Below are 23,462 nucleotides of genomic sequence, written 5' to 3' on the forward strand. Positions count from 1 at the left end.
GTGGAAGATGAAAAGATATGTTAAAGAAGTATTAGTCGAGACTATGCAAGACCAGTTCGAAAGATTGAGGTCTTATGCTGCCGAGGTACTTCGAACAAATGCTGGCTCTACTGTCATCATAGCGTTGTAGCAGTAAGTGTTTCAAGGGATGTATGTATGCTTCAATGGTTGTAAGATGGGCTTTAGAAATAGTTGTAGGAGGGTGGTTGGCGTTGATGGTTTCCATTTACGAGGTTGCTTTGGAGGAATTTTGCTGACTACAGTTGGCCTAGACGGTAACGATTGTATCTACCCTATTGCTTACGCTATTGTTCAAAAGGAAAATACACTGACTTGGCAATGGTTTATGACTTATCTTGCAGAGGATATTGAAATTGAAAATGGCAGAGGGTGGACATTGATGACAGATAGGCAGAAAGGTCTGCAAAATGTGACAAATGAGTTATTTTCTGAGGCCGAGCATCGATTTTGTGTACACATGTACACAACTTTTTTCAGTGCAGGTTTCAAGGGAAAGACTCTAAAAAATTATCTTTGACGGGCTGCAAAGTCAACCACTATCCTTGACTATAAACATTGGATGCAACAAATCCGCAACATCGGTGAGGACACATATAAATGGCTAATGGAGAGGCCTCCTCAAGAATGGAGTAGATCACACTTCTCTCTCCATTCAAAGAGTGATATATTATTGAATAACATATGTGAAGTGTTCGACAGAACCTTGAGGAGTGATAGGGAGAAGATGATTTTGACGATACTCACTTCAATGCAATTGGTCTTCATGACAAGAATTAGAAAGAGTCGAGACACGATGATGAGGTACAATGGTACGTTGTGTCCAAAAATTAGAAAGAATCTTAACAAGAACGCTGACCGCTCACGTGAGTGCACCTTACACTTATTTGGCGGGCCGAAATGGCAAGTAGATTGTAGCTCTGGCACATATGTGGTCGATCTACTAGAGCGAATTTGTGCATGTAGGGAGTAGGAGCTTACTGGCATACCATGCATGCATGCAATTGCAATGATAAGAGAATGTAGGAACGATCCAGAAGAATATGTTAACAGTTGCTATTCAATTGAAGCATACATGTGGTGCTATGATAACATCCTCAACCCAATTAACGGGATGAAATCATGGCCGGAGTTGGACATGGCTACTATCATTCCCCCGTCATGGGTTGTTCCGCAAAAAGGAAAGAGGCAAAAAAATAGAAGGAAGGGCGCAGAATGGTAGTGCATTCACAGGAGAAAACATACATGAGAAAAAAGAGATGATTGAAGATGACTTGTTCAGAATGCGGACTGCATGGCCACAATAAGCAATACCATTCTAGGCCAGATGCTCATCAGATGTGAGTACCACTAGTCCACTTACAATTTCGAATGGAATATATCAGCATCTGACTATATATTCATTTCCACAGTATTGGTTCGAAGGCAACCTGGAACCTATTGACACACACGTGCATGGCAGAGTACGTGAAATAATTTTTCGTGATATAATGTAGTATTTGTTTTGAGATTGTCGCATTTAATGTAGTTAACCATTTGAAATGTAATGATAGGATAAAATGGTTGCCATTGGTGGAAAGGGTTCATCTTCAGTAGGGAACACCACAAGGCAAAGTTCTTTTTGTTTTATGCCAACACCAATGGTTACACATGAAGTGGGAAGGGATCGTACTGCACCCGGTCCAGCAGTTACAATGCCTATTAGTGATGAACATGAAGCCGGTCAGCCTGTAGAGGATACTGTGGCAATTGTGGAAGTAGACTTTGAAGAAATGGTTGACTAGAACTGCTGGAGGGAACAGAAACGTGATGACAGGAAGCGAAAGTGATAGAAATCTGTAAATTTGTTTTGAATTAGACATATGACATGAACCAAATGTCTATTTTGCTAAATCTGTAAATTTGTATGTTGCTATGACAATGTGGTAGTGCAACACAAAAACAATGAGGAGAAGAGTACAACAACCCAGTGTTGTAATATTATATTTTGCTATATATGTATGTGGATTCTTCATGTTCTTGTGCCAGTTATGGTAGTAATTATTTTACATTGTGCCAGTTTCTTATGTAATTATTACAAGGATTGTGCCTTGAAAACATGAAAATATATGAATCAGTTGAAATAGCTTAATAAATCAGTTCGTGCCTAGAGAAGTTGCTACCATGAAGTTGCTTAATGTAGGTACAATGAGCTTATTGCACGGCCAGTTGCCAACAGGTGATCTTTTTCTGATCTATGGTTATTGTAGTTATCGTTGAATAAGAATTGTTGTTTAAGTAGCAGTGAAGTTATTCTTGAACTGTTTTTGAGTTAAAAGTGAGGGAAACAAAAACGAAAATAATAAAAAGAAGAATTAGCAAAATGTCTCCAGCATGCAAAGTCACAGGAATTACCCAAACTGTCTCTAGCATGCAAAGTCACAGGAATTAGCATAGAAATACCATCACAGGAAATATTGAAAATGTCTCCAACATAGTCATTTCCTAATAAGCTACACACGACATACACCAAAAATAACTTAAACTTAAGCTAATGCATACTACACAAACATAAATATGACAAACACACACGCCTTTTGTTGATCCCTTTCCCTTGCGCATTGTTATGTTAAAAGATATCTCCACATCCTTCTCTTCGGTTATGGTTGCAAATGTCTTGAACATGGACGACAAATCTTCTCCTTCAAATTGCATCAGTTTTGCCCTCGATGACGAAGCATCATTCCATTCAAAAAACCCATAGTCTCTTGTGCAACATAAGAACAATCGTCCTATATTTTTAGTATTCTTCTCGACCTCCATACATTTCACGAATCCCAACCCACATTCTGGACATCGTTGCTTCGATGGACAATCTGACAAGTAGTGCCTGGGCTTCCTACAACTGTGACAAATGCCCTTGTTCTTCCCAGTCATTGTAATCTCTTCTTCCGGATCGACATGATTCAATAAACAAAAACCCACATTAGCACAATTTAACTCGAAAATCAGGTTATATATGAATTCAAATTCAATAACAAGTTTCCCACACCATGTACATAAATTGAAACTAAAAACATGCAGCTAAGTTGACTGGCATATCCCTCCAGTAATCTCCGTAGATCCGAATTAAATTTCCTTTTTTTGAATGGCGATTTATGCGTGAGTTCAAAAGTAGCTACAAATTTTTCCCGGCATTGTATCAACTAGGAGGATTGGAGAAATTGATTACGCTCAACTCTTGTCGAGAACTTACCCAAACAGTTCACGTAATAGCGTCTTCTTTGATGGCCTCTAGCGACGGTAGATGCTGGTTGAATTTTTTGCCTCTACAATTCGCTACGTTCACCTAGGGGTTGCCTCCTTCAGAATTGGGGATTTTCTTTCAAACTGCAATTTTGAAGTAGAATACGAGAGGAGAGAAGGGTTTGAAGACTTTAAATGTGTTTGTTAAGATAAAGATGTGTTTGGCACTGCTTATTTGGCGTTTACGTGGAAGTAATTTTTAATTTAACATGACATGTCAAATTGTCGTCTGCCACGTGTGCAAATTCACTGACGTTTTCCATCCAATGGCCAATGGAGTTGGACGGAGCAAAGTTGAATGGCTAGTGGGACAAGTTTCAAAAGACAGTGCGTAAACCGTGACATGTATCAAAGTTCAATGGCCAGTCAAACATTTAACTCTGAACATTCTCCCGAAATGATTGATCTATTTTAGTCCAACTGATATGAATTAATTGGAAAAAAAAATATAGTTTGGGAGTTCTGAGCATTTGAATATGTATTTCGATGCAAAAGAGGATTTTGGTGTGAGGGGGTGTGTGGGGAAGATGATGAAACGGTGTTTTGTTTTGGGTTTTTTTAAATATAATTATTAATACATTGTAATTATTTTTTTGTTGAAAAATGTAGATTTGCCATTTTATTCTCTTAAAATTAGCCAAACTTATGGTCAATGTTAATTTTTTAGTCAACTAATGGTCAAATTAACAGTTTCGATCCATTTGGATTTCAATCGCGAATTTTTGAAAGGTTTGATATCGTGGTTGGCACAAATGAAAGTTCTGGGTCAAATCTGCTAATAAACGAAAGATTTAGTACCTCAATTACAATTTTCCCTTTTTTTAGAATGAAGCCCAAACAGGGGCAATATGTGAAAGGCTTGTTAATCAAATCTTTAAAGCAACCATTAAAGTAATCCATTAAATCATTCTAGCAATTAAAATAAAATCTATAAATTAAATTAAATTAAATATAATTAATTAATCGAATGACCTGATTTGAAAATTGAGATTTAAATAAACAAAAAATATTGTATACTAAAAATTTAAGGGAGCCTCACACAAATTAAAACAATACAACACAAATATCAATAATATATAGCAAACAATTACCAAAAAAAAAAAAGAAAATTTGGATAAAGTTGATCTAAAAATTGAGTCAAAACTCGAAAAAAAAAATATTAGTACAAGGAAAATACATGTGTAAGTTCAAATTAAAATTTAGATTTAATTTTTTACTCAATTGTAATAGACGATCAATAAATATGGTTTAGTGACAATTGTTCAACGTTTCACCCAATTTGAGGGATTTGAATTCACAAATTTGATGATCGCTTGGTATTTAGGTATGGTTTAATTAGTTAGTTGAGATGGATAATTGCAATTTAGGTATTGAGTGTACTTGGATTATGCAGATACGGATGAATCTTTTTAAGTGGGATGTGTTTTAGTTTTAACTGGATTAGATAAAATTTAAATTAATTTATTTTCTTTGAGTGTCCACAATGTGGGTGCGGATTGAATTGCAAAGGTGTTTATAGTAATGCGCCAAAAGGGGATTTTAGAATTAATTCATATGTTTCTACGATCTAGCCAAGCTGCAGAATTCAGTTGGATTTATCAATTATTTTTCCTCTGTTTCGTTTATGATTTATTCCGACTTCATGAATGTATAATCTTCCATTGTATATATGTTCGAGTTGCAATTCATGTTTTTCCTGACCCTGGTTGTTAAAAGACAAGATTTAAATTAGTACAAAGTCCTTTATTTAATAGTTTTAATTTTTATATCATGTTGTTCATCGCTGGGCAACTAATCATGGTTCCTATAACATATTTACTGGTGGAGGTTTTGAGAAGTGGGTATGGGGATGATCTTGAATTTTAAGTTAGGATTGCATCTGCCAATGTTTTGATTAATAATTTCTAAGAGTGCCCACAATCAAGGGCGGAGCCAGGATTTTAGTTCAATGCGGGCATAAAATTTGCGCCGTCGAATGTCGAGATTTTGGTCATGGCTTTAATGATGAACAAGAAATGGAATCTGGCTTCTTTTTTTTGCTGGCTTCGGCCGGTTGGCACCTTGTCGGAGCTAAGGAGTGAGGATGTAGTCGGAGTGTCAAGATGAGAGTGAGATGTACAAATTACAATAATGGACTGTCGGAGAGGGAAAGAGAACGGCGATTGGATTGTGGTCTGTGACGACTATCGGATTACAAGAATTTTTCTTTTTACTGGGAGTTAACTTTAATGATGTATCTAATTATAATATACAATGTACTAACGTTAAAGTTAGTAATTTTATATCATACTAGATATGGCAATGTGGCTTGTGGTTTGTGTAATTTTTAATACACTGAGGTTTCTGCAGGTGTAGAATACTGATACTTATTGTTGATAAGTTGGACTAGACTAGATTAGAGTTGTCAAGTCTCATCCAGTATTCTTCAGTTTGCTAAGTCGAACACCAATATATAATGTCTTTAACTCGATACATATTTGATGTGCAGAAATCTTTCGTAGGACATAACCATAAGGCATCAATCTTATATGAAAATGTAGACTCCGATTTACTTCCTATATGGCCTCTGTTTGTTTTCTCAGGAGGAGCAATGAGTTGTTTGAGATTTAGCTCAATCTCCCATATCTTCGCTTGCCAATCCCAACATTTCTGCTTGTTCTTCCAGCGCCTCTATTATGCTGGTGCATCTCTCATGATCGTCTGCTCATTCTTTGCGCCAATATACTAGATGTTCTCAAATCACCCACATTGGCGCCTAGTGTACCTAAGCTCAATCACATTAGTAGGAATTCTTGCTGTTATCACCCTCCTTGCACCGGCTCTCTCCAGTGGTCGTTTCAGGGGTTTCAAGGCAGCCCTTTTTCTTTCCATGGGGTTTTCTAGTGTGATTCCGGCTGCTCATGCACTAATCCTTCATTGGGATCACCCACAAATACTTGTTGCCCAAAAATCCAGGGCGGGCATCTACCCCGCTGGATGTAATGCAGCTTCACCCCTGCCCACAATGTGGGTGTCGATTGGATAGTAAATATATTTAGAGTAATGCTACAAGTACAGGAAAATCTTCACAAAAAATTTACAAGATTCTACATGACACAAATTCATTGGTAAATAACAAAATAACAAAAAACTGTCTACAAATTAGATGCTGTCGCAGCTGGATTTGTTGGGATTCTGAAAAAAAATCCTGTACTTTCCATATATTTATAGAATGCATGGAAAAGAAGGTTTATTATTGATGCATTTGCTTCTTCAATCAAGCACAGGTCAGTTGGATTCATGGTTTCGAATATCTTAACTTTTTGTTTTTTTGTTTTTTTTTGTTTTTTGTCATTTGTGATTAGTTATGTTTTCCACTTGTTCTCGGGGCATATAATCATGAATTGTATACATGTCATATGAGTTCTGTTGACCTCGAAAATTAACCTTCCAACGTGGCCAACAGATCCCAACACCTCTCATGCCTGTAAAAGTCTTGTTCCTACACACTTTGACAAATCGTTAGCCACAAGTGACCTCCTCCGGTGGTGGTGGAGTTGGCCGCACTCCAACATGTTCTTACTTTTTATCATGTGAAGAAGAGTCAATCTTGACGCATGAAGAAGAGTCAATCTTGACGCCTTCTTTTTATTGATGGGCAAAACACTTGTTCGAATGGGGTAAAAGGTAATAACTACAATAACCAATGATTTTCAACAAATTGTGCATTCAGAGCTCCTCAAAGCCTTCTTCATCCCCTTCTTCCTCTATCCTCTGAAACTCTCTCCTCCAGGTTTCCATCTGCACAGAATGTGGAACTATCGGTTGGAATAGAAATCATATTATAGATGTTAACTATTATGCATTAAACCCAAATCCATACCATCGAAAGCAACATATTGCATAATAACAAACAAGGCGAAAAGCAAAAATATTTATAGTGGTTCACCCTGCTGTGAGAGATGTGTTAACTTTTTGCCATTGCGGATGTTCATTATTAAAGATCTTATGCTTCTTAACACTCTCAAACTAGCCACTGAATATACTTCATAATATAGAATATTGGGGTAACATGATACATGTATGGAATACCTAAGATACCCCTTCAACAAAAAATAATTGGAATAATCGGCAACCCATTCGATCCAGGTTGGACGGGATAAGTTTGTGGTATAATTAGGCACCACGTTTTTTAATATCTCAACCATGGATGCCAATATATAGCTGGTGCACCTACTCACGGGAAATTACAACGGCTAAAAGAGGATTTTGAAACGTGCACATCAAACAAAAAACTCTAGTCTAGATACTGAAATAGTGTGATGAAATAAAAGAAGGGTTAAAAATGATTAAGCCTCCATTTGACAAATTTATAAATGGTTTATAAAGAAGAATAGTAGTGAATCCTACGAAATGTGTGGATAATAATTAGTAGTTGTGAATCTATGGTTGAAATTAATGTTAGATTTTTGACTAAATTCATAAGACATTTATAAACTGTTTATAAATTCTTCTCACACGGAGGCTGAACTAGATGAGGTGAGGGCACATGCGGTATGCCATAACATTGAAGTCGTTGAACTAACAAGCAGAAAGTTAATCTCCAACTGTTCAGCTGAAAAATGCTTAAACTGCCTGTTTAGCAGAGTACTTAAGAACTAGTTCGACAAATGACATGGGAGTATCATGCATTTTGTATCATTGTACATAAAGGAAGCTCTTAACCTGATCATCAGAATATCTCAGGTGCTCAGCAACAAAAAGTATATTGTTGTAGTCATCTGCCGTGGATTCTGCTCCAAGGTTCCCAGCAATTTCATCAAATGCAATAATGTCCACATTGAAACCATGGCTCATAAAAAGCTTTTCCATCCATCTTGTGGTGGACTAGATTAAGTCAAGAAAGGGGCAAATGTTTCTTTAAGTGAACATGTAATAAAATAACAGAAGTCAAAAAACAAGAATGAAGCAGCATTTCTTCCAATGTAAAGGTTATAAAAATCAACAACCTTGACTCCTCCTTCAGCTTCAGCCAACCAAGCAGGCAGTTCTCCCAAGAAAAGACATCCCTTCATGGCTAAGTTACTGACAACCTCCAAAATCTCTTTAAAATTGGCCAAATTCATTATGGGTAGTCCCTAGAAAATAAAACCAAAGTAAACAATTTGTTTAACTTTCTAAGAGAAACATTTGAAAATGTGCAAAATCATAGTGATTGCTTGGCTAAGCTTTAAAATGCTTATAAGCCGTGGGTCTCAAGGAATGTGTGGTTAAAAAGTAGTTAGAAATTGTGGATACTATAGAATGTGTGGATGAAAAAAGAGTTTGACCAACGTATAAGCAATTATAAGCTCCGCCAAACAGACATGTAGACCTAGAAGAAGTAAACGATACCAATCTCTTCCAACGGGAGCAAGTAAATAAAACGAACTTCAAAAAAATATATATATATAAATTTTCATTACAAAGTCTAATTACCTGGAAGGCCCATAGACTTGGTCTGGCACCATTAAATCCTTTACTGCGTAAAATTTGTTGAATATCAAAGGTCTCTGATGGAATATGATAGAACAAGCAGCTTCTTGGAATCTTAGCCCCAATATCTAGTCGTTAGCATATGTTATATTACTCCTAAATTGACATATTATACATAGAAAAGAAGCCTGCAGTATTAAATATTGAAAAAGGACAAAAAGTATTTCTCAAGCTTAACTCCTAGATTTCGTGCAAAACTCCCAAATTCAAGATGTAGAACTTCGAATTTCGGTGCCACAGCGATAAGTGTCCCTATATTTTTTTGGCTATTAATAAATAAGTCAATTGCTGGGTTGTTAGTCCACATAGTTTGGGTACCAGTAAACAATTTCAAACAGCAAAGGCATCGTGGTTGTTGATATACTTATAGTTTGTATGTTGGTAATGAGAAGAAGGCATTACTAATATATATCTTCCTTTGAATAGTTCAAATAATTATAGATAGATTGCCAGATAGATTGCAAATGTTGAGCATGCACGCCTTAGAAAACGGAGAAAATTTGGTGAGACGAAGTGCACCTTTGACTTTCTGAGTTGATTTTCCAAATATTGTTTCCGGAGATAAGTCAAATATTATTGTTGATACTGGCCAATTGCACCTGTATGGACGAGTGTCCATGCCATCTGTTAACAAAACAACCTGCAACAAAGAAGACAACTGGCCATATGACATCAAAACTCATGAAAACTAATTAATTTTTAGCAATCTGTGCATTGGTGTAATACCTGCCTTAGCCCATCAGTATTATTCATTGCTGTCAGCAACTTATCATCAATGAACTTAGTCGCGAGGCAGTGCTTGTGTGGATGCTGCTTCATATTAACTTGATAACCGGGAGGAACAAGGCAGCCAACATATGGGTCAATAAAAAGAGGATCTTCAATGCAGAAATGAACAAGAATTTGTCATTATGTAAGGATGTGGACATAATATTTTTTATAAGATCGTTGTATATACAAAAAAACCTTAACCAGCCATCTAAATATGCTTGTTTACAATTATTGCAAGCAAGATAAAGAAAAATTCACTCAGCCTTTCTTCTTCTAAAATATTATACTCTTTACATCCTTTTATCATTTTTCCCCGAGAATATCAATGGTGTTATGGGAATTAGAAAAAAGGACATCAGGCTTAAAGCTTTGATAATTTAATTTAATCACTGTGGTTCTTCTATGAATACGAGGTTTTAATCAATTCATAGCGTCATAGCAAGAGAATTCTTATCCAATCAGTCAGTAACAATAAAAAGTAGCAGATAAGTTTCAAATGGTTTCGAGCTAGGGAACAATTCATAGTTGAGGAATATTGGATGTTTTTGAAAGAACTGACCTGCTTCTGTTCTGTATAGATGCTATTACAAATCTTGACAACTTAACATTTCTCGTACATCTTTGTGAGCATATCCAATTTCTAAATTCACGTTTGAGACATTAACTTGCAAGTTGCAGCATGTACAGATATCATGGGCTAACATTGTAGTATATCTTCGCATGATGATACGAAAATACACCAGAAACCTGGATTTCATTTCTTAAAAATGCTCGGAATACATGGTACACACCACCATCCAAAGAAGCCTCCAGATTAAACTAATGCTAAGAACCATTCAATAAAAATTGATAGATAGGTGTTTGAAGAAATGTCTCAACGACATGTCTACATCATCGACAAAACGATTATGCATGCATACATATACACATCGAAGTGGAAATGAAATGATAATTAAGCCTGTAAGAAGGGTCTACTTGGAAAAGAAGAGAAGATCAGCTTGGAACAACAAATCATCTTCTTCGTTCTTGAATTTAGCATTCAATTTGCTACACATGCATTCATGTACATTGAAAAAGATAAATGATCATGCCTGGACGAAGGGTCTCCTCGAAACGAAGAAAAGCGCGTTCAGTGGCGACTTGCAACAAGAAGTCATCTTCTTCGTTGTTGAATTTGGCATTCAATTTGCAATTTCTACTTCTTTTCTTTGAAACGTAAAATAGTGATGGAGGTGGGTGCAGATGGACATAAGCACTTGGATTTAGGAATCTCAGTAAATATACTTCCATAATGGCTATGACAAGCCACCAATTGGCCGCTCCCCTTCGCGTTATCTCCTCGTCCACTTCAATTTCAACTGGCCATTATAGCCGTTCCCCTGGGCTTGTTTGCTTCTGAGGAAATCTGTTTAAAGCCCAAGTTCCCCTGGAGAGGCTGGAGTCGACTATGGAACCAAAAATTAATCTCCTTTCAAAATTTTCCCACAAAAAAATAGTACGCACGGTTTGGTGAAAATTAAAATTTAGATTTTAATCAAAATCAAAGATTACGAATATATATTATATAAAGGGTGCGTTTGATTGTAAATATGAAATTTGGATTTATTTATATGAAAATTGTCAATTAAATATTATACTTGTCCATTTTTTATTAGTCGGTTAACGAGAGAGAGTGAATAAATAAGAGAGAGAAAAAGTGAGTGAATTCCGTGAAAAATAAAATCCTAATCTTTCTAAAGAAAATAGTTTTCTTGATTTTGAGAAAAATATGATTACGTGACCAAAAATAAAAAAATATCTTTTATAGAAAAAAATGACAATCAAACAGCACAAAAGTAAGAATTTGGATGGAAACAACACATTTTCATAGAAAATATAAACAATTAAACGCACTCTAAATTCACAACTTTTAGATCATACATTTTATGAATTTTTATCAAAATTTACTAAAAATCTAATTATTTTTATCAAAATCTAATTCCCTTAATTTTCTTTTTCTTTCCAAAAATCCAATTTATATCCTGCTTTGCCTAAATATTAAAAATTTCTAGCAAGTCAAAATTTCTTTTTAGTTATTTATTTTATATATCTTTTAATTATTTAAGCCTCTTCACAATTTCGAGAGTTTGTTCGAAAATAGGCAGAAAAACATTTTAAAAAGCTCAATTAATGGCTCCCACTGCAGAAAACTGGAGAGAGGGGGCGATAGCGCCTCGCAAAAGAATCGAGGGTTGAATAAATTCTCGACAATGGAAAGAGACTTTTTCGATGAGGCCCCTTGTTCTTCTATCGCAGTTGATTCTATAATTCGCATGGGCACTGTAAGATCAGCTCTATCTTCCCACACGCACATTAACGAAGATTCGTTCATTTTACAAAATTTGTTACCAAAACAAATGTTGAATTTCGATGCAGGCCGGCGTAATTTGGGGTTCCTGTGTCGGTCCGTTTGATGCTAACAAATTGGGTAATTTATTTGTTTATTTGATTATACATTAATCGAGAGTGTCTATTAAGTTTTAAATTCTATTAGGTCTCACTGGCATCGCTCGTGCATCTTTAGTAGTAAGTTCTGTTTATTCCATTTCATTTAACTTCTGAAATTTGAATGGATCGTTGTGCAAGTTTGTCACCGTTTTACCTGTCTGATGAGATTTATCTGCTTTTTACTTTGAATACAGGCTAAGTTGGTTGGTCAATATGGGCTTCATTGGGGTAAGTGGTCATATGGATATTTTTTAGAGTTCTGATTTAGTTATTAATTGAGCCAATTTGGGTGCTTCAGTACTATGCAATTTCATGCTTAAGCTTGATAACTTTGAAGAATTCTTTAGCTCTAAAGTGAATTTTTTCCTACAACTTGCTTATGTATCGAAATGATTTTATGATAATTGAAGAGTTGAACACAAAATAACTTTTATTTAAATACAGAAACTCTTGTACACTTTGTTACGGAGCATATGTACACTACTCTGTTCTCTTAATTTTATTACAGCCTTGCTCCACTCGCACTGTCTCTATTCTTCTCATTCACACATTACATATGCAAACCTCATGTTTATACAAGTTTACGTCTGTGGAATTGGATTATTCCCTATATCTAGTACATCCCAAAATGGACATGGACAGCAAACCCTTGGCAATCTAGAAAACTTAATAAAGGAGAAGGAAAAAGAGATAAGAAGATAGAATAATCTAGAGTCTTCAAAAGGCTGGTGATGATATACAATAATGACCCATTTGCTGCACCAAACTTGACTGTTAGTTGGCTTATTAGCGACGTAATATCAAAACTTTGGATTTGGTATGTAGTCTAATGAGAAGATAACAAAAATAGTTATATTTCAAACTTTGAGAACTCTTCATCATGGAAGCAATATATTTGCAGTGAATAGAACATGGAAATGGTAACAGATGTAGGAATACTGATTACTGACAAGGGAACAATGTAGATAGTCGTAATTTTTTCTTTCCAAAATGGGAAAATGAGATAGTAGCTACAACTGGAAAGAACCAAAGGTTTTGTTTCCCGAAATAAAGTTAAAGACGCATTAGATAGTCCTACTTAGTTTCTCTCTCTTTTTTGTGGTGTAGCACTAGGCTTTTTTGGCTCGACCCCCAAGAGCTGCATCTAATTCAATAGTCTTGATGGCTGCAGTGCCAGCTTCATCCTATATAGAGAAGCATTTCGAAATCAAGTAATAATGTGTTCAATTCCTAAATTGATAAAATGTGGTGTGTGTGTGTGTGTGTGGGGGGGGGGGGGGGGGGTGTCAAAGAGAGGTTAAAGGTGTTAGTGATAATTTCAAAACCTGTAAGCATTCTGTTTGTTCATCAAACTAGGAAGTGGACCTCTTCTACAACAAAGTTTGCATGGGTTTGGCCTTGTAACATGACAACACTGTCATCAGAGTTGGATTTGTTTTTGGGTAGGGTTGTTTCAGTGGAAGAGAGACATCTAGGTCATTATACTTGTGATAACATGGAGAGAAAGAGGAAAGAACAAGACTTTATAACTTAAGCTCTAATACAAAATGGCTTTGAGAATGACGATCTGCTTTCCGAAGGTTTCACATATTGGCCCTTCTGTGCTCCCTCACTCACCCACCTTTAGCAACCAGTCTTTTTCACATATCCCTCTCCCTTATCACTACATTTTTCCCTCCTACAATTTTATGGTTCGTGATTTTCCTTCTTATTCCTGAAAGGTTATCTAACCGGATTGTAGTTCTTCTGGGTTGTGCAAGGTTGTTGGAGGTTTTTTTCAATATTTAAGCCTCAACTTCAAAGTTGGGAAGCTTTCTATGGTTATTGGGTTGCTTGAGGTTGAGAGTCGGAGATATTGGGTTCAAAGTACTATACTTGGTCATTGCACACACAATTTTACAGTCTCAATTCAACAGTATTTAATAATATATTGGCAATTTATTTGTAATTATACTGGGCAAAGGGAAACAATTCTACTTGCATTTATAATCATGCAATGGAACAAATCCAAAACATTTGACTTCATTTGCAAACTGTTTGACCTATCTTTCTATGCCATGCATCGTTGTTTCCATTTTATGTCTTTTATGATTATATTTAATGTATCTAAGTGTGGGCGCATTTTATAAAAAATCATCAATCTATATTTAAATAGACAATTTCACATTTTTACAGATGTTATAATCATGATCTCGAATTTATCAATTTCTGTTGATTTTCGTCTAATGAGATTCATTATCTGGTCTTAGGATTTTTTGCGGCAATTTTTTCTTTCACTCACTGTGGAATTCAAAGATATCGCGGAAAAAAAGATTGGGTTAGTGTATATATATTTAGTTTTTCAAGTATTTGTTCATTAGAATTCTATTAACAGTAAATGAATGCCTTATTACAAATTACTTGCCTTTTTGGGCACCCCCGAGATAGGGAATGGGCTAACTAGTGTAGCACAGAGCTATGAGTTGACATTGTCTTTTCTGTTATTTATTGAATAATATGTCTACGATTCTTCTATATGTCATTACAAATTGAGATATTATCTGCGCATCAATCAGTGATTAGGTTTGGAACTTCCATTACATCATAAAGCGAAATATGCATTTACTTTTTTGGATATCAAGTTACGATATACTTTAATCGGATTTATTTTGAAGCAACCGACATGTTCAAATATACACTCACACATACATATAAATATATGTATGCATGCATGTCCAAAACAAAATATGAATGCATTCACCTATGGGTAATAAACTAACCAGTAAATAGATGTGAAAAACAGTCATTGGACTGCTAATCTCCTTCACAAAGACACGAATTTGCTTCTACAAGTGTTTAATACCTTCCTCTTCCTAGAAATGTCATTTTTTTTGAAGTTCCAGAGGTAATATAGAAGTCAATATTGGTATCCCTAGTTCATATTCTATACATTTCATAATTTCTGACCATGATATTTATAACTTTGCTAACTTGATCATATTATTCAAAGCTCAGAGATTTTTGAAATGTTAACAATACTACTTACCATAGCTTGTTTTTGGTGTCCACATCCTCTTAGGCATTTAACGTAGTGAATAAGAATATAAGATGATCACAGGGCCAGATATTGAGAAAATGAATGTATAACCACCCATTAATATTGGAATGTGGTTGTTATAGAATGACACTTAATATTTGTTCCTAAGGTACATTACTGGGCCTTTATTGGTAACTTACTGTTGATGGTTTATATTTGTTTTTCTCCTGCAGGTTAATACTTTCACTGCTGGTGTTGCTGCAGGGGCAGCTTTTGGTGCTGGAACCCGAAACTGGAAACAGGTTGCTGGTGTCACTGGTCTTGTTTGTACTTTGTATCATTTTGCTGAAAACTCCAGATCCGTCTAATGCACTGCAGGACTGAACAAAGGTGACGTTTCTATATAACTCATCTACTCCTGGAAAAAAAAAATCTCTATCACCTTTTCTTTTTCGTTTATTTTTTGGATAATGGAATTTCTACTGCTAATTTCATTTCAATTATATTTCAGAATAAGGTGTTCAAAGCTCTGAAGCTCTTTCATGGGACCTATGATTCCACTTGGAATTAAGCCCCCGTTTGGCCCCCATTTTTCGAAAATGAAAATGGGTGGAATAGTGTTTTTTAAAAAATTGAGTGGTTGAAAAATAAGGAAATGTTTTTGGTTCACGTATAATATTATTTTATGAAAAATTGTGTGGTTGAAAATAAGAGGGAGAAAAATAGAATGTAATAGAATGTAATTTAATGAGATTCAAACATGGCTAATTTACATCCTGTGACTTTTTGTTAATGCTGGAAATCTACTAACTATTTGTTCGATAGGCTATACTACTGATATATGGGTGTGAGAAATAGTGTGGAGTACTAGAAATTATTCCAAACTTCTTTACAACAGCCTACTATACAGTAGTGAGGACTGGCACCACAGGTTTATCACTTAGAAGCTATGCAATTGCTCAAATCCCAACCAACCATGTATGATAGTCAAGGGTCCTGGAACCCTCACTCCACACGATCATACACACACGTGATAATCACAGACGATTGAAATACATATACTTAAATATCCATGTCACGTCTTTCCTATCTTTATTAAATGCTGCAACTACTAATGTACTAGCAAACTCTTACTATGCCTTCAATTTTTTCACAACTACCTTCACCCCTCTTTTGTTGAATCTTCCACCAGTTTTGATGGAAAACAGAAGCAGATAGGAAGCTTATGTGGTGTGGAATCCAAAATATTGAGTCTTGTTTTTCTGGATGATCATGAAGTGGCCCTACAGTCTGCGTTTGATTATTATTATTATCATCATCAGGGGACTGAATTATACATTATATCAGCTGAATTGTCCAACCATGGACATGGACTGAGACTGAGTCCTATTATGAAGAATGATTTCATGTAGTTTCAGATTATGCAGTTTTATTCTGAACTCATTTGATCATTTCATATGAGAAATTTTGACAGTTTCTGTCATTTAAGAGATTGTGTAACTATAATGAGAATTTGAGGACTGATTTGCTCATATTTAAAGGCTACTGATTAACTCACTACTGAGATAATAGGTTGAGGACAAATAGTGCAATATTCTCTCTTTTTCACAAATTTGATAAAAAAGATTTAGCACGTCTTGAGTCCCATTCTTTAAAGAGTAATGTTATTTCTAGTGGCTCACTGTCATAGTCGCGCTACATGATATATGTGGCGATTAGTAATTTGATGTATTAATGTAGTAAAAATTTTTTGTTTTATGCATTAAATCACTCACCGCTATAAATATGTCACGTAAAGCGACTGCGATAGTGAGCGATTGCAAATAACATTATTCTTCTTTAAAATTTATATATATATATATATATTTATGTTTTTTTTATGTAAATTAATCTTTTTTCCTAATTTTGAACCATATATTATTCAAAAAATTACTATTATAAAATTTATTTTGATGAAATAATGGGCATGAAACGGGGACTAAATATCAAAAAAATTAATGTGCAATTTTCATGCAGTTGGACTGTAATTACATCTCTCGTGTCCTTTTGTCTGCTAGATTGGAAAATTGGTCTCAGAAAATCTATTTACCTTTCTCATCATGTCCACCGAAGGGGTTCTACATCTAAGTCAAAGAAATCATATACAAGTTGAGATCTGCAGTTCCAAATTGACTGTTAAACTTGCTATTCATCCAATAATTCATTGACACGTTATTTTAAATTAACATGTCTAACTTTTCTCTTACTGTTACTTGTAAATAATATGTCAATGAATCATTGAGTAGATAGCAAGTTGGATAACCAATTTTGGACAACAGTTCTAAACTTTACTGGTTTGCACATAAGAGATTCATTTTTCTGCTATGTGAATGGAATTAGATTTGATACAATGGTGAATAAAGAAATCAAAAAAAAGTTCTTTAGTTAATTTGATAAAATTAAGAAAATAAATATGCGTTAAGATTTATGATCTATTTGTTAAGCTTAGTATACTAAAAAATAAACATATTAAAAAGTTCACTAATATTGTACACTTATTTAGACCATTGAATCGAAGTATTTGTTAGTAATTTTGATGAATTATAACTTATTTTGTGTTTACTCGACGATTAGAGTTAAAATGGAGGAAATAAACGAAAAACAAGCAAAAGCGAAAGAAATTCAAAGTTTGGGGGATCAAGGTGCAAACATTCAATAGTTGATTCAGATCACAAAACGATGATTGAAGATCACATTAAATCAATCGGTTGCAATTGGAAGTCAATTAAGTGAAAAATTGGGGAAAAAAATTAGTTTTCAATCGAAAAGTTATGCTCTAAATTTTTAGCTTCAAATTGAAACCGATATCTTGGATATAAACGTTCGAATTGCAGAAATGATACTCTAGAAGAATTGTAGCCATTTGAGTTATATTTCTAACGTACTTTGAATCACTTCAATTAGTTAGAGGGAAAGAAATTTATGACGAAAATACTGATGACTGTTTAGAGGCAAAACGACTCATGCACAGACCACCTCTTTCCCAACCAGTGAGCCAACGGCTGAACCTGCGCGGGCATGCCAGAGACTATAGTGCGGTCTCACCATGTACTTTGGGGGCCTGAGTTGCAAATTTTCAGATTTAATTAGAATTCATCTTAAAATCTAATTTGCACGCGATTTTGATGGATTTTCAACTCCTATAAATACCGAAATTGGGAAACATATTGAAGGAACTCTTTCTAGCCTCTTAATATACAATAATATCATAAAATTCATTAAGCTGTTAATTTACCTATTTGGAGAGATGAGATCAAACCTAAACAAGAAATTGAAGGTCAATTACATCAAGAACTTGAAGAATTCAACATTGGACTTGAAGACCCAGATTTCTTGCATTACTTCATGATCTAGGTGATATATTCACATATATAAAATTATTCTAGGTTAACTCCCTTTCCGTATTGGATGAAGATGAACTATTTTGTTTATTTATTTTAATTGAAGACTAGTAGTTTAATAATTCTAGCATTTCTTAATCAATTGCATACCCATTACATTATTTAATTGTTTGATCACCAAATAAATAATTAGTTGCTTGTTATAGTATTGAGAAACTCACAATAATTAATCATACGTGACAAAATGAACATATATATAATAGATGTTATGAATAATCATTTATAATTTGTGCAATCACATTGATAATCTGAGATTCAATGCATTCTACGCTTACAAGTTTTGCACGATCACCCACCATTATTGATGGGAAGACTTTGTAAAATAGCTAGCCCAAAATGCTATTTGAGATATTCCTCCTACGTAACATCCATAGCATCTTTAAGAGGTCGTTTGATTCCCATTTTTATCAAAATGTATTTTTTCTCTCTTCTTTTTAACCACACATTTCTTCATTAATATAATATTACACGTAAATTAAAAAATTTTCCTTATTTTTTATCCACACATTCTCTATCAATATACTATTCTAAAATTCAATTTTTCAATAAAAATTGATATCAAACACCCTCAAATAACATTGATATCATATCAAGTCATGTCATAAGTGGCTTCTTGATTACTTTAGCATATCATGTCGTACAATTATAAATAGGGAAAATTGCATCAACGGTTTCTGACCTTTTCACTTTTTGCAAATTTTACTCTAATTTTCATTTGTGCCAACGTAGATTCCTTACCTTTCATAAATATGCGCTTGAGGTTTATCTGGACGGAAACCTCCAAATCACAATCAATTGAACGGAAAAATTAAGGAATCAACATCTAATAAAACTATTCAAAACACCGTTCAAAAATATCGTCCAAAAAGTATCAACATTCAATAAAACAGTCGCGGTAGCAGATAGTTGAAAGAATTTTTCCGACCAACTGACTGTGTTTTGGACGATTTCCATCCAAATGGATCTCAAGTGCATATATATGAAAGGTTAGGGGTCCTCGCTGACGCAAAATGAAGGTTGCGATAAAGTCTGCAAAAACGAAAAGATTATGAACTGCCGCTGCAATTTTCCCTTATAAATATAGGTCCCTGTTGGATATAGATTAAAATCACATAGTTTTATAAATTTTTATAGAAGTTGATGAAATGTGTTGTTAAAAAAAGTTATGAATTTTTGTAAAATGTATGATTAAAATTAATTGTTGATTTTAACTTAAATTTTAATCAAAATTTTAAGCCATATTCTGCAAAGGAACTACTTGTCAAGCTTTATCATTTGAAGTCAACCATGATTTAATCGCACGTAGACAGTTTGAATTTAACATCACGCACGTACAAATTAATGTATTAGTTAACGGTTATAAGGAATGCCAATATTAAAATTACACTTGTGATAGAATTAAACATTTGTACAAGACCCGGCTTGGATTCCCTCGAAGAGTGACGTCTTTGAATATTGTTTTTCAATTAAAGATCTATAAATCATGGCGAGCGTCTTCCTTTCATATTTCGCCTATAACAACGTCCGTCCTTTCCAGTACTTGGCATCCATCCAATGTTGAAAAATTCACAAGAGATGAGTTTGTATCATCATCAAAACAAAAATGAATAAAACACAAGAAATGTACAAATCAAAATAAAACAACAAAAGGATAAAATACCCGAAAATGGTGGTTAAACGTGTATATGAAATGTTGTCCTAAAACGATATTTCCCCCTTTTATTCTTGAGGGTTGCTTACGTGAAATACCTGCAATAGCTCTGAGATTTAAACAAGTTTAAGATTAATCACCAAACAAAAATGAAGAACCTTTAAGAACAATGAGCACTAAAGAGAAACTCTGAAATTTGGATGATTTGAAATTTTGTAATCAATTATAATGTTAGTCCTCTTTAATTTCTATCATATAACATCTATTTATATAGATAAAATGCCCAACGCACGAATAGACACAACCATGGATGAAGAGATGAAATGGACAACGAAAAGACACCAAAATTGTGTCTAAATATACAGGGCCAACGCACGAATAGACACAACCATGGATGAAGAGATGAAATGGACAACGAAAAGACACCAAAACTGTGTCTAAATATACAGGGCAGCGCGAGTGCGCCTAAGCAGCCGTTTCCATAACCTTTTCTCTCATTCGATCCTTTTGCACTTTCTTACTTGAAAAGTGTCTCAAACATCCAAATTACTCAATTATATCATTTGAACGATTTTCATCATCCAATTCCAATAGTTTGCTTAATGCATAGCGATCGAATACAAATTCAAATCAAGATGTGCATTTCGTCAAGTTGATGCAAGAGAAGATATGCTAGGTGGAATAATCGTATACCAAAGACTTGTGTTATAACTTGCGTGCAATAACTTACAGGAAATTTATAAAAATACTTCTTGCACTTGGGATGTTTTGCAAATTTACATTCTACAGACTACATTTTACTTATCAGTGACAAAAAAGCCTTTTGGTTAAAAAAATTACTAATTTTTCATTATAAATAGCAAAATAGACAAAGTTACTAACTACAAAAACGATTCGCGCCCTTTATATTACTAATTTATTTTTTTAAAAAACACACAATTTTTTATTTGTATGACTAGTTTATTACTAATCTTCAAAATTTAATAGCTAGAGGCTTGTAAAATTTTATTAAGCCCGTGTTTAGAGTAGTTAAAATATTTGATAATAATTTAAATTAAGGGCAATTGGCGCAAAATGTCCCTACCTTTCAACTTCATTGTGGAAAACGTACTCACCTTTCATTTTTTGGCATTTTTGCTCTCAAATCAACCTTTCATTGCGACGAAAGTCCTTCCGTCCAACTCCCGTCACTTCTGCCGTTAATTAAAGAGAGAGACTCAATTTTTTTCAAGTCATCAAGGGTAAAACCGTCCTCACCAAACTAAACCCTTCATTTTCATCTTTTTCTTCAAACAACAAGAGGCAGTTCCCATTTCATTCCCTTCTAGTTCTTCAAAAATTTTCATTTATCTTCCATTTCTACAATTTTTCCTCCATTCTCCTCTCGTATGGTTGCATATTAGCAGTCGACGTAGTGGAAACCTATGTTGAGAGTTTTTCCAGCAAGCGACGCGACGGTAAGAATCATTATTTGTCGGTATTTTCGTTTTCCATTTCATATTTTGGCGCTTTACATGATTGAGTGTATCTGTAGGATTCTGATAAAGTTTATTATTGTTACACAGGGCTTCAAGGAACAACATGTTTTTTCCGTTTCTGAGAAAGCCCGACAATGATCGACCCACCTCTAGCACCTTGTTAGGATGAAAACTCTCTACCAAGTTCTATTAATTTTTTGGCTTTTTGTTTTTATTGTTCAGTACACAAATTGTCATCAGGTAGTGGATTCAATATAGCACTTTAGGAACCTGTTTTTGGTGTTTAGTAACCTATTTTTGATGTTCAGAACTTATGTTGGTTGCACAGTGGATATTTTGCACATTTGAAATGAATTGTATCTATTTTTGCTTCAGTTTTCGTTTATTTTAGCTTTAGCAGGTAGTGGATATTTTTTTTTCAGTTTTCGGTCAATTATTGGATGAATTGTGTCTCAAATTCTGTGATAGAATTGTATATTTGGCGACTTTTGAGTTGATGTGTATCAACAGGTGGTATATGGAAGAAAACAGGGTACTCTCACCAAAATTTTTTAAAAAGGTAGGGACGTTATTAGCAAATGTTTCTACAAGGTAGGGACGTCACTCGCCAATACTTTTTATAGGTAGGGATGTCTTAAGAAAAATTATAACTACGTAGGGATTATTAGCGCAATGTTTATTAGATTCCTAAAAAAAGTGAACAAGACCCGTCATCTTCACCAATAAGCCAAAATGAGCCAGTACCATTGAAATGATAAATACACAGCACCCATTTCCACTTGATCTTCGCCATTTACCCCGTGGTCACAATGAGCATAAACTAGAAATGAACATCTAGTAGTTGTCTCTATAAATTGACCACTCATTCAATATATGTCTTGCTACATTTTTCTAGAAACCCAACATTAAAGCAGCAATGGTGGACCTGGTGGTCAGATTTCACCATATATGTTCTTCACGACATTTTTTCCTTCATTTAATGTAATAATTTAAAGTATTTTCACACCCATTTTCCAACTATTGTTACTATGTGGACTACGTAGAAGGTGGGAAGAAGGGTTTAGTTGGGTGAGGACAATTTTACCCCTGTTGACCGACAAGAAATTGGGTCTCTCTCTTTAATTAACAGGAGAAGTGACAGGAGATGGACAGAAGGACCTTCGTCGCAATGAAAGGTTGATCTGAGGGCAAAAATGCCAAAATATGAAAGGTGAGGACATTTTCCACAATGAAATTGAAAGGTAGGGACGTTTTGCACTAATTACCCTTTAAATTAAAGTTAACAACTAATTTTCACTATAAATTTTATGGGATTCATAATTTTTATTAATTTTCTATTACGCATTTCATTAAATTTTATTAAAATCTAAAAATTTAATTTTTAGCTATACCAACCAGGACTTAATAATATTTTCTTGTGTTATTTGGAAAATTGATATATAATACTGTCATAAATAAGGCAATGCACTTCATCTTCCACTTACACCTTCAATATTTCCATTTCTTAGTAAACGAGTAGACTTGATATATCCATTTATTACATCTATAAAATCTAGTTTGGTTAAGTTTAAACAAAATAAAAGTTACTAATCTTGAACTTAAGTATCAAAATAAATATCTATAGTTACAAGTTTCATCACTAAAAAGATTATTACTTATATAAGACAATATATTTACTCATAAGCAAACTTTTTAAGCTTATCAATTTACCTATCATATTCTACAAGAATCCACTCCATTCTACAAATCGTTTTCTTTTTTTTGGATCCATTCCCAGGTTTTCTGTTTGTAACCCTTACCAT

General features: G+C 34.4%; 2 protein-coding genes across 6 annotated transcripts; one reads left to right on the plus strand and one right to left on the minus strand.

The window, feature by feature from the left end:
* Positions 1 to 6,910: 6,910 nt before the first annotated feature.
* On the minus strand, positions 6,911 to 11,029 carry LOC111394232 (putative S-adenosyl-L-methionine-dependent methyltransferase MSMEG_1480/MSMEI_1444). Of its 2 annotated transcripts, none has more exons than XM_023019996.1 (7): positions 10,680 to 11,029; positions 9,544 to 9,695; positions 9,337 to 9,457; positions 8,761 to 8,798; positions 8,292 to 8,420; positions 8,008 to 8,169; positions 6,911 to 7,083 (listed from the first exon to the last, which is right to left on the minus strand). In XM_023019996.1, exons 1-7 carry the CDS (start codon positions 10,876 to 10,878, stop codon positions 7,012 to 7,014), a joined length of 873 nt encoding a protein of 290 aa, XP_022875764.1. In that variant the 5' UTR covers positions 10,879 to 11,029; the 3' UTR covers positions 6,911 to 7,011. The 2 variants fall into 2 exon arrangements, with proteins under 2 accessions (XP_022875764.1, XP_022875760.1); XM_023019992.1 differs by having other exon boundaries at positions 8,761 to 8,885; positions 10,680 to 11,028.
* Positions 11,030 to 11,725: 696 nt separating this feature from the next.
* On the plus strand, positions 11,726 to 16,648 carry LOC111394245 (outer envelope pore protein 16-4, chloroplastic). 4 transcript variants are annotated; one of them, XM_023020004.1, is made up of 7 exons: positions 11,726 to 11,909; positions 12,004 to 12,055; positions 12,122 to 12,153; positions 12,270 to 12,303; positions 14,325 to 14,392; positions 15,325 to 15,481; positions 16,300 to 16,648. In XM_023020004.1, the coding sequence occupies exons 1-6, from the start codon at positions 11,838 to 11,840 to the stop codon at positions 15,457 to 15,459; spliced, it is 393 nt and encodes a 130-aa protein (XP_022875772.1). In that variant the 5' UTR covers positions 11,726 to 11,837; the 3' UTR covers positions 15,460 to 15,481; positions 16,300 to 16,648. The 4 variants fall into 4 exon arrangements, with proteins under 4 accessions (XP_022875772.1, XP_022875783.1, XP_022875776.1 ...); XM_023020015.1 differs by having other exon boundaries at positions 12,152 to 12,153; XM_023020008.1 differs by having other exon boundaries at positions 16,284 to 16,631.
* The last annotated feature ends 6,814 nt before the right edge of the window (positions 16,649 to 23,462 follow it).

The sequence above is a fragment of the Olea europaea genome, chromosome 1 (genome assembly GCF_002742605.1).
Source record: "Olea europaea var. sylvestris chromosome 1, O_europaea_v1, whole genome shotgun sequence".
In the NCBI taxonomy this organism is placed as follows: Eukaryota; Viridiplantae; Streptophyta; class Magnoliopsida; order Lamiales; family Oleaceae; genus Olea; species Olea europaea.

What these genes read in the sequence shown, in the direction of transcription:
- LOC111394232 (XM_023019992.1), bottom strand. Translation starts at nt 10,878, where the DNA reads ATGGAAGTATATTTACTGAGATTCCTAAATCCAAGTGCTTATGTCCAT. An exon ending in ATACTGATGGGCTAAGGCAG is followed by an intron (nt 9,458 to 9,543) that starts GTATTACACCAA and finishes TCTTTGTTGCAG; the next exon opens with GTTGTTTTGTTAACAGATGG. An exon ending in TGAGATATTCTGATGATCAG is followed by an intron (nt 7,084 to 8,007) that starts GTTAAGAGCTTC and finishes CATTCTGTGCAG; the next exon opens with ATGGAAACCTGGAGGAGAGA.
- LOC111394245 (XM_023020004.1), top strand. Translation starts at nt 11,838, where the DNA reads ATGGAAAGAGACTTTTTCGATGAGGCCCCTTGTTCTTCTATCGCAGTT. An exon ending in TCAATATGGGCTTCATTGGG is followed by an intron (nt 12,304 to 14,324) that starts GTAAGTGGTCAT and finishes ATCTGGTCTTAG; the next exon opens with GATTTTTTGCGGCAATTTTT. An exon ending in ATCGCGGAAAAAAAGATTGG is followed by an intron (nt 14,393 to 15,324) that starts GTTAGTGTATAT and finishes TTTCTCCTGCAG; the next exon opens with GTTAATACTTTCACTGCTGG.